The sequence below is a fragment of the Aquarana catesbeiana genome, linkage group LG02 (genome assembly GCF_042186555.1).
Source record: "Aquarana catesbeiana isolate 2022-GZ linkage group LG02, ASM4218655v1, whole genome shotgun sequence".
Lineage (NCBI taxonomy): Eukaryota > Metazoa > Chordata > Amphibia > Anura > Ranidae > Aquarana > Aquarana catesbeiana.
The window spans coordinates 672,543,016-672,559,120 of NC_133325.1; the positions used below are offsets into that span (position 1 = coordinate 672,543,016).

A 16,105-nucleotide genomic window follows, 5' to 3' on the forward strand; every position below is an offset into this window, starting at 1 on the left:
TGGTTGTGATGCATTGTCATTTTAAGCAGATTACTAATTGTTTTATATTTATATTTTGGGTTGCAGCCGTTCACCACAAATACTGTCCAGGCGCATAAAACGTTTTTTTTTTTTTTTTTTTTTTTTTATACAGGTTAGGCAGGATAAGTAGGGGGAGGGATATTTTTAACAATAGATTTAGGCTTTTTTATTCCGCTTTAAATAATGTACTTCTTTATAGAATATTTGATGCCTTTATTGCCACAACTCAGTAGATTTTTTTTTTCCAAATGATTCATCATGTTTTTTTTTACCTACATGCATTTTTTTTTTTTTTTAAAGTGCAAAAAATAGGATTTTTATAACGGCTTACCTGTAAAATCCTTTTCTTGGAGTATATCACGGGACACAGAGCCATAGTTATTAATTTAATGGGTATATAGGCACCTTCAGGTAATGGACATTGGTATACCCAATACAGGAAGTTCACTCCCTATATAACCCCTCCTCCTTCCATGAGTACCTAATTTTTTGTAGCAAAGCAATACATCTAAACCCCAAAAAGAGGGGAGGGACCTCTGTGTCCCATGATGTATTCCAAGAAAAGGATTTTACAGGTAAGCTGTTATAAAAATCCTATTTTCTTTATCGTACATCATGAGCCATAGTTGTTAACTTAATAGGACGTCCCACAGCAATGCTATTTGATGGGGGGGGGGGGGGGGAGAAAAACCGCAGCATCCCGCACACGGCGCTGCGCCTTAGCCATGCCCGTAAGCCATGACCCCCTCCGTCAATCAACGTCCCCCCCCTCTGTTTTAATTAGCCCTAGTCCGCGCACGTGGGTACGGTATTGATACGCTCCTTGAGCGAGAGAGGAGGCAAGGGAGGGCTGGGAGGCAGGAAGTTTAAAAACTTTCTGTGGGGAATAGAAGAATGAACTCTAAATGAAAAGCCGCTGCCTGATGCTTACATGTTTCGCTAATATGCTAGCTTCTTCAGAGCCCTCTGAAGAAGTTAGCATATTAGCAAAACATGTAAGCATCAGGATTATTTGGTATCCGTGAGGAGGACGTCTGGCTGGCCACCTATTAATCCACCAAATCGCCCCTTCAACCTCTCTCTATTCCACTGGTCCGGTAGCCGACACCAGAGCTTGACTACTGCAGCTTCCACAAAAGGTGCTTTTCATGCAGCACTAGTGAGGACTAAGATCTTTTCTAAACAGCTGACTAAGGCATCCACCTGGAACGAAGGAAACCGCTCCGTTATCCCTGAATGGGATGTTCTCATGCAGTGGCTGTGACGGTAACCTATGGATCGCAATGATCCCGTCTAGATGCCGGTAACTGCAAGCTTTCCTCTTACTACTCGACATGGTGTGCTGATCGGTGTACTGCTTCGGCTGCTGGTAAAGTTTGTTTCATTTCACATATACTATTTAAGTGCTACATTCTACCTGTCATGTTGCCCCACTACTTGTGATCCTCAACCAGACTGTGCATACATCTCAGCATTGAAACTGCTCCAGTCACTAGTTAGCGCTACAGAAACCATAAGGAACTGTCTCACCACTCCTGCACTATCTACCACCTCTACCTCCATTCCTGGCTAAATACCCATGACCTAGTGCGTTTATCATCTCAAGACTATACCAGTCACCCTATTTGACATTATCCCAGGTCATTGGATGTTCATAGTTGCAATCTCTATCGATCTTTTGATCGATTGAGATTTGTATGTGTATGAGTGTGTGAGAGTGAGAGATATGCGAGGTGAAATTGGAAGATGGTGGCCACCGATGTTCCCTTGAGACTTTAGGTCTTTTTAATATGTGTTGGGAATAGGGATATATGTTTTTTTATTGTATTTTGTATCTAGATTTGTTGTTACAATATTTTTGGATAGTTTCTATTAAAGATTAATATTTTCATCACCGGTTTGTCCCCAGGATACTGCTGTAACAGACAGATCCAAACTTCACCTATCAAGGCAGGCTGCATTTAGCAAACCTTCAAGGACCAGGTCCCTATTATAGGGGTTCCACTCCCTTGGACCTGTATAGCACCCCTCAGGAAAAACTTTAGGTAATGTCGCATGACCAAAAGAGTCCTGGGTCCTGGGGTCCAGCCCTACAAAAAAGAGGCGTTACAGGCAAAAACCTTGTTCTTCTTAAGTGAGGCCTGGGTACCATCCACCTTGGCCTCAGTGGCACTTTGGATGGATCCGGTCTATGGAGACTGTTTAAATCCAGCAGGGATCCCTCCAACTTGGAGCTCTTTAGAGCACATCTTCACTCGTGACCAACACCTTAGACACTGGCAAAAAAAAAACTGAGGTACTCCTGGAAGAAGGAGGGGTCATATAGGGAGTGAACATCCTGTATTGGGTATACCAGTGTCCATCACCTGAAGGTGCCTTTATACCCATTAAGTTAATAACTATGTCTCTGTGTCCCATGATGTATGATAAAGAAATATCAAAAAGGTTACAACTGATTAAGTGTAATTGATTTAAAGTATTAAATTAGTATTTAAGTTATTCTACAATTGAAGTAGTATTAAATATTCAGCATTTTTTTCAGTTTAACACACTGAGCACAATAAAAAAATATTCCCCAGTAAACTATGTTTTACAGTTCTGACCCCAGCACTTGCCGTTTACAACTCTCAGTGCCGCTTCCCTGAACTTCCAGTCTTTACAGGGAAAAATCAACAGTGGCCAGTGCAATCTCAAGACCCAGTCTGTTAGCTTGGGGGAGAAGAAGGGAGGAGCAGGGGAGTATCTTGCCATCCTAGGCTTTGGGGCTGTGTGTTTCTATTGATGACACAGTATAGGGCAGTGTTTCTCAACTCCAGTCCTCAAGGCGCCCCAACAGGTCATGTTTTCAGGTTTCTATTATTTTGCACAGGTGATTTGATCAGTTTCACTGCCTTAGTAATTACTACAGCCGGGAAAGCAGGGAAATCCTGAAAACATGACCTGTTGGGGCTCCTTGAGGACTGGAATTGAGAAACACTGGTATAGGGCAGTGTTTTTCATTTTTCAACCTTTCTGTAGTCAAGGCACGCTTTAGAATTGTGCACAATCCCAGGGCACACCAGGCTGAGAGGTCGTTCACATGAGTAAGTGCGTCCGAGCCCGGGCGCTTTTTTGCATGTTCTGTTTTTTTAATAGGCTGCTCTATACTTGTGAAACACGCAAAAATGTTCTGGCATGACTTTTAAGTTGAGCCCCACCAAAATACATGTTACCGTGGTATCATGCATTTAAGTGGGCGCAAACAAACATGCAATTGGTGGATAAGTGGGGGTGCCATTAAGAATAATGAAACCTGTGTGCAACTGCAAAAGGCAATGCATTGTGTGGTGTGGGAAAACACAAGATTTTGTTTTACTGCACTGCACCTGGTGTGAAAAAGCCATAAATGTAGTTTGTAAGGCAGAATTAAGTGGGATGTAAATACACCAGCCCCCCCCCCCCAAAAAAAAAAAAAAAATATCCGCCTGTCCAGCACAAATCCCCCTCTCTTTGCTTGTGCTAGCACAAATCCCCCTTCCCAAATCCCCCCTCTTTGCCCTTGCTGCAGCTGAAAGCTGAGTCGGCTGCCCGACCTTCACTTAGCAACCAAATGACTTCATCAGTTGGTAGGATGCGGGCAGGCGGCTTAGAAAGCTTTCACTTTAGCTGGCAAAATGCAGATAACAGCATAGAGGGGGAGAGAGCCCTGAGGAGGAACTCATGTGCTTTACCTTATCTCTGTACTCAGAACTAAACATAGTAACCCTTTCATGGTCAGCCTGTACAGGGTTTTGTGTCATTCTGCTGTGGCACCCCTGGGGACTCTTTGCAGGCACCCCAGTTGAATATTCCTGGTATAGGGAGACATGCAAATGTGCCTCCATAGAATGCTGCAAGAGAAAGGAGCCACCCAGAAACAGGAAACCTGGGGCAGTAGTCATGGCACCAGCTTAAACTGGAACATAGGCAAGGATTAAGATCCCATTCACACTTGTGCAACTTGTTATAAGACTTCAAAAGTAGTTCATGCGCTACTTTGGTCCGCCTTTCATGCAACTTGAGGGCCATAGACCTCAATGTTAACCCTCAAAAATTGCATGAAAGTCGTACCTGAATATTATACAATGCAACAGTTGTGCAACAGTTGTCCATTATCACTGGTCAAAGCCAAAGTCGTATCCAAGTTGCACCCATCCAAAGTCGGTGCAACTTTGGAGTCATACAAGTGTGAATGCAGCCTAATAACAGGAAGGTGGTCTATATTTTGGTTGTGAGTGGGCAGGTAAACATTATACATCAAAACTGGAGAAGCCCCCCTAATAATGGTTTCTATACACCACATAACCTGTGAAGACTTTATTCTGCTGCAATGTGTATTAAATAGAGTGTCAGTTTTGGAAGATCAATTACTTATTCCTCTTGGCCGAGGTGCATAAGTGACTTACTGTCTACGAACTCCCTGCATTCTTCTTTGAGCTCTGTGGTTTGCTGGGAGACATCTGGATCCAAGATGCGCAGCTTGTTGAGTTCATCAAAGTGCAGCCCAGCTTCTGATAGCGAGTCTTTAGCCATTGCTATTGAAAATAATATAGGACAATAAGGAGATTATTATACTTTATTAACTACAAAGAAAGAATGTTACAATATATAAATCGGTGAAGACAGACGTTAGTGTGATCCGTATGTTTTACACAGCTTTTGACACTAGCGAATGTTATATATAATAAGATGACTACGTTAATTACAACCCCAATTTCAAAAAGGTTGAGACGCTGTGTAAAATCTCCATAAAAACAGAATGCAATCATCTCATTCTCTAACAATTTTTTAGATGCAGCTTTTCACAGATTGGTAAGCCTCTGCCTTTCTTTACTTCTGAGACACTCTGACTCTCTAAGATGCCCTTTTTGCAGGCAATAATGCTACTAACCTGTTGCCAATTAACCTATTCAGTTGCAAATGTTTTTCCAGCTCTTCCTTGTTAGTACCACTTACTTTGCCAGCTTGTTATTGCCTTGTTTCAACTTTTTTGAGACTTGTTTCTGCCATCAATTTCAAAATTACCCTATTTTTTTTTTTCTTAACCGCTTCCCGACCAGCGCACGCTGATTTACGACGGCAGAATGGCACTGGTGGGCAAAAGGGCGTACAGGTACGTTCCTTTTAAGAAGCAGCGCTGCGGGCGCCGCCGCCGCGTTCTCCGTGATCGCGGGTCCTGCGGACTCGATGTCCACCGGGTGCCCGCAATCGTGTCGCGGAGAGGTAGAACGGGAAGATGCTTTTGTAAACAAAGCATTTCCCCGTTCTGCCTAGTGACAGGACAGAGATCACTGCTCTCTGTCATCGAGAGCAGCGATTGCTGTCATGTGTGTTGTAGCCCCTCCCCCCACTGTTAGAATCACTCCCTAGGATACACGTAACCCCTTCATCGCCCCCTAGTGGTTAACCCCTTCACTGCCAGTGTAAATTACACAGTAATCAATGCATTTTTAGAGCACTGATCGCTGTATAAATGACAATGGTCCCAAAAGTGTCCGATCTGTCCACCATAATGTCACAGTCTGATAAAAAATAAAAAAAAAAATAATATCGCAGATCGCCGCCATTACTAATAAAATAATAAAAATGCCATAAATCTATCCCCTATTTTGTAGACGTTATAAATTTTGCGCAAACCAATCAATATACCCTTATTGCGATTTTTTTTTAACCAAAAATATGTAGAATACATATCAGCCTAAATTGGAGGAAAAAAATTTTTTTTTATATATTTTTGGGGGATATTTATTATAGCAAAAAGTAAGAAATAATGCGTTTTTTTCAAAAGTACCACTTTTTTTGTTTATAGCGCAAACAATGAAAACCGCAAAGGCGATCAAATACCACCAAAAGAAAGCTCTATTTGTGGGGAAAAAAAAAGGGACGTCAATTTTGTTTGGTTACAAAGTCGCACGATCGCACTATTGTCAGTTAAAGCAACGCAGTGCTGAATCGCAAAAAGTGCTCTGGTCAGGAAGGGGGTAAATTCTTCTGGGGCTGAAGTGGTTAAAGTGGTACATTTTTTTCCAGTTTAAACATTTGATATGTTTTCTACTTTCTATTGTGATTAAAATATAGATTTATGAGATTTGCAAACTATTGCATTTTGTTTTTATGAAGATTTTACACAGCGTTACAACTTTTTTGGAATTGGGGTTGTACATGTTATATAACTATGCATGTCATCTACAGATTCCATTATTTTCTTTCACATTGGCTGTTTGCCTAAGAATACAAACATTGTAGAAGTACTGAAAGCAGCTGGGGGTCACACATCTCCTGTACAAAGGGAAAACAAACCATGGAAATATATGACCTTGGAGACAGCTGTGTATTAAAAGACAATTTACATTTGCACTGGTAAGTTGGACCACGCACAGAAAAAATAAACTGTAGGTTAAAGCTAAACTCCTGGCACAAGACTTTTCATTTAAATATGCAGTATTCATGAATATCTACAAAGGATATAAATCTACATTGTGCACCAAATACCTTTGCAAACCCATAGATTACCTTGTAAAAGTAGTGGTGACATTATCACTGTGCCGTAGATAGTCTGTGCACAGGCTGCCTGCAGAAGATTACAGGAGGGGCGGATACAAGACCAGTCACCCTGCACAAGGAGATAGAGCGGCAGTGACAAGTCTTTATTACAGGAAGCATCTGCACAGAGAAAATGTCTGGACAAATCTGGAATGAAAATACACAAAAGCATACTAAGACATAATGAGGAGCTACGGTATTTTGTACAAAAAAAAAAAACAAAACTGTAGCTGCTGACTTTTAATAAACAGACACTTACCGGTCCAGCAGTCCAGCGCTGTTATTACCTAGGCTAGTTCTTCGGGTCACCAGTGCCGCCATCTTGCTTGTGGATAGCCGACTACGACTTCCTGGCTTCCCACTGCACACGCGGGAGACTCACTGGGCATGCAGACTAGACCAGCAGCCTTCTGGCACATGTGATGTGTCCCAGGAAGCTTCAGGCAGGGAGGTGGGGAGCCAAATTGGGAGCTGGAACCTGTCAGAAATAGGTACCCGCTCCCAGAAAAAAAAAAAAAAAAACACCACTACAAAATCTGTAGCTTCCCGCTTTAGGGGAAAGTTCTGCTTTATAACGGTAATAAACTCAGAACCAAAGATGTAATATATTGCAATTTACTGATCATTAGATGTGGTGGCTGCATTGGTTATTTTTTCCCTCTGTTTTTACCTAGTGGTCTGGCCAGTAACACAACTCCTGTCTTAGGCTCCATTCACACCTACAGGAGTCGAATTGCTGGTGAAATCGCCGCAATTCCACCCATGATTCCAAATCGTGGCAAAACGCAGGGTGCGTTTGCGCTGCCATTACTTCTTAGAGTCACCTCAATTGCGGTGCGATTTTGTCGTGACAAATCATACGTTAAATAGCAACACGCGACACTGTCGCCCAAATAAAGCTCCTGCCTCTTTTTGAGCGACAAGCTTCACCACTTTGCAGCATGATTTATCACACGACAATCGTGGCAAAACCGCAACGAGATTGGGGTGCCATTAAGAAGTAATGGCATCGCAAACGGGTCCGGCGTTTTGGAATCACGGGCAGAATCTATGTGATTCAAATTGCCTAGGTGTGAACGGAGCTTTATTGAGAACAGGAGGCACAGCAGACAGCAGCATTGCCAGTCTGGGGGAGAAGGGGAGTATTAAATGTATTGGCAGATTTAGAACCCCTACCCAATGACATCACCTGGAGAGCCTGTCCAATCACAAGGGGCGGGCTCTCCGGTTGAGGTCATCGTATGGCCACACCCCATGGCTATATAAAAGAGATGCCAAACAGCGGGCAACAACACAACGGAGGAAGACAGCCTCAGAAAAGGAGCTTTTTTTTTTTTTTTTTTTTTTAGTAGTGGGTAACCGGCGGCAAGGAAGAAGACAGCAGCGGGAGAAGATAGCACAAGAAAGAAGACGGCATCGGGAGAAGACAGCTCAGAGTTATTTTTTTTAATAAAGGACTTGTCAGAAACCAGCTCTTGTTTTTTTTTACATTTCACTGCTTTTTTTTACTTCACATTCACATGGGGGGTGGGATCTGGGGGCCCCCTTCTTAAACCCCCAACAACCTCCGGCCAGGGTTGTCGGGAAGAGGCCCTTGTCCCAAACTACATAACCCCCCCAAAGCACACATTCCCCCATGTTGAGGGCATGCGGCCTAGTATGGTTCACCCCTCCCTTTCCTGACCTGTCGAGCTGTATGCTCGGATAAGGGTTTGGTATGGATTTTGGGGGGACCCGATGCCATTTAAAAGAAATAAATAGGCGTGGCGGGGGTCCCCTCCGAATCCATACTAGACCTGAAGGGCCTGGTATAGACCTGGGGGGACTCCATGCCGTTTTTTTTTCATGATTTTTTTTGCCGGCTTTTTATATTAAGCTGTCAGTGGGGAAGCCCACTTACAGCTGATGACTCATCAGTGGTTAAGGACGCGGCGGCCAGCTTCCAGGCCCCCTGCTTAGCAACCAGCTATATACACTGTTAAAATAAAAACCGCAAAACACATCAAAAATCGCATCACAAACACAACACTTACGTTTCTGGTGCGATTCCATTAAAGTCTATTACATGCAAAATGTGGGGAAAAAGTCCTGAACCCTTTCCAAAAACACAGCGGCCACAAAACACATAGATGTGAACTTGTACCATAGGAAACCATGTTAAATGGACTGTAGTGTGTTACTGCAAAACACACAGGTGTGGACCTAGGGTAAGTGGTTTGTATCATCCATGTACTGTAAATTGATATATTCTGCTTGAAAGATTGTGCTAAGAAAAACAGATGGCTGGATCACCAGATGAAAATAGACAAAAGCCTGAAAACGAAATAAATGCAGCCATCACATCTAAGGATTAGTAAGCTGCAATATAACTGTTTGCTTTTGGGTTTAATACTGCTTTAAGTAAGAATTCACATGCCTCTTGAATTTAAACAATATTTGCTTATCCTGAAGGTCCATTACTTAGCTTAGAATGCACACAACTTTAAAGAGTATAAATCTAATAGAAGGCTATTAGTTAGCACAGCCAACAAAGATGGCATTTTGCAAGTGAGGAAATGCTGATCTATTAATTGTCTGTAAGGCTCGATTCACACCTATGCATGTTGCTTTTGAGCGTTTTTGGAGGTTTTTTTTTCATGCTTGCCACGTTTTTGAGCAGCGTTTTGCGTTTTTTTGTTTTGTTTTTTTTTTTTACAGATTTTTTTTACAGTCTAAAAAAAAAAAAAATAAATAAAAAAAAAAAGGCAAAAACGCTGCAAAAACGGTGCACTTGCGTTTTTGATGCTTGTCCATTGAATTCTATTACATGCAAAACGCTGCATTTTGCATGAAAAAAAGTCCCTGACCCTTTCCAAAAATGCAGAGATACAAAAAGGCATTGATGTGAACATGTTCCATAGGAACCCATGTTAAAAAATTCCCTGCAAAATGCATCAAAAAACGCGCTAGTGTGAATGGAGCCTAAGGGTAAATGCACACCACTAATCTCTTTGCCTTGTTATTGTAACTAAAGCTCCAATGGGCTTTTTTATTAAACCAATGTAAAAAGAGAAAAGATTCACTTTTAGGCTGCTTTATACTGTACATCCACACTCCTCTACTGACTGACAGTGACCACGTGTGGACCTTAACAAATCCCCATTATGCAAGCCCTTTCCAAACCGTAGCCAATGTGTAGGCCAAACATTGCCAACTGATGTGTCCCAAGACTTACAGATACTAGGCAGAGTCAGTGGAAGAAAGCAAGCAGTATAAGGGCAGCACAGTGGCCAAGTGGTTAGCACTTCCATGTGGCAGCACTAAGGTCATCGGTTCAAATTCCAACCACGGCACTACCTGCGTGGAGTTTGTATGGTCTCTCTGTGCCTGCGTGGGTTTCCTCCCACACTCCAAGGACATGCTGGCGCGTTAGGGACCTTACTTGTGGGCACAGACTGATGTGAATGTACAATATTTATGAAAAGAGCTACATAAATTGTCAGCACTATATAAATTAACTATAATAATACAATTTTTCTAAAAACATAAATAGACTTTATTTCTTATATCGAAGTGCCCACATCGCAGTATTTAGTTACAATTCCAAATACGATAAGTGGGACTTTTTAAGCCACCAAAAGATTGTCTCAGTAAATGTTTTCTATTAAATATGTTTATTCATGAATTTCATTAAAACATATACTTCACAAAGCTTAAAAATGTATATTACACCTTCCTACTCATCATTCATTCAACACCAGGTGGTGATGCAAACCGACTAGTAAGTTTGTTTTATGCTATCCCTGCAATCGTCAGGAGGATGGATTGGTGACCAATAAAATCATGAAGCAAATTTGGTTGATGTCGCTTGAACTCTCATGAAATACAACAAACCAGTCCTGGAAAACTAGAAGGGAATGTATGGAAAAGCTCACCTTCCCTTTAATCTCAAAAATATAAGATCTGAGCCACATCAGGGAATTACTAATAGTAATCATTATATGATTAGATCATATCTCAACTTCTTAGTTGTTTGCAGATTACTGGCTCCTGAGTGTAAGCCCTCATGCACACAGGCTGTTAAAAAAAGTTATGAAAACGCCAGTATCTTTGCAGTGATTTTTTTTAACTTTTTTCAGCGTTTCTGCAATAGCATTTTTGAGCGTTTTGAGAGTTTTTGAGCGTTTTTAAGCGTTTTTTTTTACAAATTTTTTTTTTTTTTTGAGCGTTTTTACAGCTGAAAAACGTCTTTCAGAACCCACTGGTCCTGGGGTTTTTTTTACAGCTTAAAAACGCCTATGCCACTTGCAGCTCAAAAACGCCTAGGTGGGCATGAAGCCATAGACTAACATAGACAGGCCTTTTTAAGCTGCAAAAAAAGCTCAAAAAAGCAGCTGTAAAAACGTCCGTGTGCATGAGGACTAACAATTTAAAAAAAAAAAAAAAGAAAAAGAAAAAGAAAAAAAAAAAAAAAAGGAGTATCCAAGCCTCAAATATCACCATGTCCATTCATTCCAGGTCTATAAGTGGCATTCAACTCATTTCTTGTGTATTTCACTGGTGTGTCCTTGCTTTTCTTTCTAACATAGACATAGTAGAAAGGCATTGTGGTTTCCTTTTTATATATATATATATATATATATATATTTTTATTATATACACACACACACTTCTTTTTGTTCGAATTTTCAAGTTTAAAAAGATACAAAACAAAGACTTTGAGCATTCGCAGCCTCAGAAACATACAAACAGAACAATAATATGTATCAAAACACACAAACTTAGAAAACCACAGAGCAGGGGAGGAAAGGAAGCCGTAGACCTTTATAAAAAGGAGATTGCGTAATGTTTCATAGGAGCCTGACTATGCAGCCTCCAGTACCACCGAGGAGTTAGAATCATCTGAGATGACCCAGTTATGGGCGTGAGTAAGTAGGGCTGCCAAATAATAGGTATACAGATCAGGGCAGGCCAGGTTCCCCCCCCCTAAATCAAAGGCCAACAAAGAATCTACTAAAATCTAGGTGGGCGGGACTACCACAGGAAGGACGTGACAATGGAATCAAATTGTTTGAAAAAAGCAATCGGAATCCAGATGGGAGAATGGCGTAGCTGGTATAGTAAGACTGGAAGTATTTTCATTTTGACTAAATTTATTGTCCCAATAAGAGATAATGACAAACTGTCCCAGGCCTTCAACCTCTGTCTGCATCAATGCAATTCGAGATACAAATGAAGTCTGCTGAAGTCTTTGACATTCAGGGAGATAGTAACCTCAAGATAACAAAAGGCAAGTCGTCCAGGTAAGGGTCAGGGTGAGATCAGACATCGTTCACACCCGGCTCTATAGGCAAAATAAAGGATTTTTCCTAAAAGGTCCGAAGGACCGAGAACGTTGCAAAATGAGAAAGAATACACAACGTCTCAGAAAGTGAGGGATTCGGGTCATGAAGAAATAACAAAAAAATAATAATCAGCGTATAGTGCCAACTTCCCCACTATGGAGCCTATGTGGCTGCCATTTCTTAATGTTCTACTGAATTCTCCTAAAATTAGTGTTCAAAAGGTACAGATTAATACAATTTGTGGGACAGTGCAGGCAGAGTATGGCATCATGGCTATCTATGATAAATCCATGTTTAATCAAACATTTTCTTAGCAGCCCACCTTTAGAGAATCATCATTTTTCGGTTATTTAGGCTGTGTAAATGTATTGTCAATAAATCCTCGAAAAATTCCCTCTATGGTTGAAATTACTGTGGAAGCTGGAATGTGAAATCTCTTTTGGGTTGATTTCCTTTGGTAAGTGCTATCTTTAAAATCGGTCATCGTTACATGTTTTATGTCGGCCAAATTCCAAAGAAGTGTTTTAATGACATAATTAATTCAATAATATTTTGGCAAAAAACGTAGTGCAGCACAACAATATTTTATAATGATGAAGATACAAAATATTAAAAAAGTATTTACAATACACTCATAGTAGAATTTAAAAATCAGCACATTTTTTAAAAATGTGAACAGAGATGTCAAAAACCGGGAGATAGCTGACATTTTGAAGGGGTCATTTGTGTGCCAGGACCTTGCAATCCTCTTCCAGCTTCCAGAGACAGCGGCATACTCATAAAAGTGGAAAGGATAGTGCCAGAAATAACGAGCAGCTCTGACTTACCAATACTCAAATCAGAAGCATCACTTGCAGTTATCAGGCTAGCTGGCCATACACACACAGATATCTCTTGTCCAACCAGTGTGCTGGTGAAAGAAATCCAACCGATTCCTCCATTCACACTAACAGCAAGAATGGACGAATCTCATGATGCAGCTATTGTATTCTGAATTGAATTTCACTTAGTATATGGCCAGATTTATTAGTCTGTGTGTGTCATTGGTCCCTGTTAGCTTTCATTTGTATTTTCAATTCGCTTGGATGCAGAGTTATATTCCTCCCTTCTCTAATCACTAAGTTTAATGCCCCGTACACACGATCGGACTTTCCGACGGAAAATGTGCGATCGGAGCTTGTTGTCGGAAATTCTGACCGTGTGTAGGCTCCATCAGACTTTTTCTATCGGAATTTCCGACACACAAAGTTTGAGAGCTGGCTCTAAAATTTTCTGACAACAAAATCCGTTTACATAAATTCCGATCGTGTGTAGACAATTCCGACACACAAAGTTCCACACATGCTCAGAATCAAGCAGAAGAGCAGCACTGGCTATTGAACTTCATTTTTCTCGGTTCGTCGTATGTGTTGTTGTATGTCACCGTGTTCTTGACGTTCGGAATTTCCGACCAACTTTGTGTGACCGTGTGTATGCAAGACAAGTTTGAGCCAACAAAATTGATTTTGTTTTCAGAATGTGCAATCTTGTGTACGGGGCATAAGTGTTAATGCTGGAAGCAAAGAAAGAAAAAAATATTGTGAAAATGTTTCTTTTGGATTGGCCTTTATATGTAGCTAGCACAAGTCTATGCAATCCTAATCCCCTCTTTTTATTTCACATGCTCTAATATAATATATATATATATATATATATATATATATATATATATATATATAAAATGCACAAATATTCCTATCCTAACAGTACCAAAAGTAAACCACCAGAGCTAACTAATAAAGGGTTTCACACTAATAAAGCAAAGAAAAAAAAAAGCAGTGCACCGCTAATAAATTAGAACGACTCCACTAAACACGTTCAAAATGAAAAATACACAAAAATGTTATAATAATGAATGTCTTTTGGTATAGACAGTACCCAACTTCACAGAAAAGGCATATCTCATTCCTCAATTATATGTAGTGAATCCAAAAGTGAAAAATTCACTGAATACATCGATGTGCCTAAACTGCCAACCTCCATTTATAGAGCTCCTAATAAACAAGGTCTATAAATGCTCATTGATAAAGGATGAACAGAGCGGGTCCCACCACTCCTCCTCAAGTGCAATTCATGAACATGTTTTAATAAAATAACTCCCCGCACAACCACACTGAAACCAGACACAATAACTTAATGGGTTGCAGCCCACATTGATATGCATTCCCACACCAGTAATGATAATAGAAATAAATAATGCAGCGCTCCCTGTAATACTATGATGTCTGAAACTAAAATACTATTGCCCTCTACTGGGGGATAATAGTGCAATACTACAAGCTTAGAACACTCCCAATGATATATACTAACAACAAGTGCCAACTATGTTGTGCCTCAAATGATAGCACATTAACAAATTACTGTTGGAGACTCCCTCCTACAGTAAAAATGTAGATAAACATACACTGTAGGTACATTTAGTGCACCTGGCTTCTCTCCCCAGGGGGAGCAGTTCCAGTAATTGCCCCGCCCCCCTTTCTCCACGATCAGATCCCCTTCCCACAGATCTCCGGGTTTGTTTCCCCCCCACAGTGCTGTTAACTTCTTTACCATTCCCTCGAGCTGGCTGTCAGCTGCTGCTCAGCACAGGGAGATTGGTGTCAGGATGGAAAGCAGGGGGCAGGTAAACATGTCATGGTACCAATCGCTCCTGTGTTCATTCATAACTAAAGCATAGTAAACTGTGTTTACTATGCTTCAGTTGTTGAATAAACAGGGAGCCTCTGTACAGAGCACATCCTGTTCATCAATTCTGCAATACAGCTGAGGATGAAGAGAAAGAGATTGGGGATCTGTGTCACTCTTCTTCTATGTCTCAAAAGTGAGACATTAGGGGTCAGTTTAGATCCATAATATTTCACCAAAAGCTCCCCCACCCCGCCAGGGCATTTAAAAAAAAAATGCTAAAAATAATAATTAAAAAAACAAATTAAGGGCTCATTCTTACAGGTTCTCTGACAACATAACCGAGTAGTTTGTTCATGCAGCTGGAGCCACACCTACAGGTGTGACCAAGCACAGGTGTGTTTGCGGGCGTTTGTGTGTAAGGCAGCTCATTCATTTCAATGGGTTGTTCTACACACAAGAAACACAGATAAGAAGTTTTCCGAACACACACAGAACTGCACGGTGCTGTGGCATTATTATATTTTTATTATCACGTTTTTTAAAAATACAAAAGATAAATGGAAAGAAATAACAAATGCACATTAAAATTGGGAATACAACTTGACATTAAGCATTAAAAAAAATGGTTGTCAGTCAGCAGAAACATCCAGATAGAGGGACATTAATCCCTATCAATTATTGATTTGGTGATAGGGATGTCTTCAAATTTTCATCCAGAACCAGGGTCATAGACGTGGGAGGTATCGGTAACATCAGGTCAGTTATGTATAGAACTAGCTTATGAAATGTGAAGATTACAAAATAATCAATGAATAATTACTGTATACTCAAGAAAGAAAATAAAGCAAGGAGGAGGAAGAGAGAAGAGGGAAGAGGCAGGAGAGGAAAGGAATAATATGTAGTGGGTACGACTTCCACTGTTTAATATCACAAAATGATCGGAGCTTATTCCTCAGAGGTGGAGCAGTACATTCATATGTACCATAGTGCGCTACATGTTTCCCCAAGTATCCAATTCTTTAGCCTGCATTTCCTCCATTAGCATAGTGTCATTGATTATGTCCACCATGTGTTTTAGTGAATATGAAAATGTGCGCATTTGCAGATGCCTGGGGGATGCCATTACAAATTATTGGCGATGTGTTTCTGTGCCTGTCGGGAAAGTGTGCGGTTTTGTGCGTGTTCTCGACATGCATAGATGTGAACAGAGGCTTATTCTATGGGGACACAGAGGATATATAAGAACACAACCACAGGCTTTATTTTGACAGGTGTGCAGGTGCTGTCAGGGGCTCTGTGATTTCTAACAGCATCCCTAAATACAGGTAGACTATGCGTCCACTAGTTCTCAGCATTGATTCCAGGAACACGAGCTGACCACCCCAGCGTGGATCTACCTTGGTGCTTGGCGTGGTCAGTCTGAATCAAAAATCAAAAGGGGGAGGGGGGACTGTCAGGATGGCCGGGTATTTCCCACTAACACAATCAATGACAAATGTAGGAAGAACTACTTGTATACACTCTAGAGCTGC

The 16,105-nt window shown here is 40.9% G+C and overlaps 1 protein-coding gene across 3 annotated transcripts in view; it reads right to left on the reverse strand.

Moving 5' to 3' along the window:
* Positions 1 to 16,105, reverse strand: part of IFT20 (intraflagellar transport 20) — a 35,266-nt gene that overhangs the window by 16,627 nt on the left and 2,534 nt on the right. Inside the window, exons 2-3 of one of the 3 annotated variants that reach the window (XM_073616690.1) lie at positions 6,553 to 6,652; positions 4,446 to 4,574 (exon numbers count right to left, since the gene is read on the reverse strand). In XM_073616690.1, coding sequence (XP_073472791.1) covers positions 4,446 to 4,574; positions 6,553 to 6,574 — 151 coding nt within the window. In that variant the 5' untranslated portion in view covers positions 6,575 to 6,652. Of the gene's footprint in view, positions 1 to 4,445; positions 4,575 to 6,552; positions 6,730 to 16,105 lie in introns of all 3 variants that reach the window. The other 2 variants (XM_073616688.1, XM_073616689.1) reach the window with 2 other exon arrangements.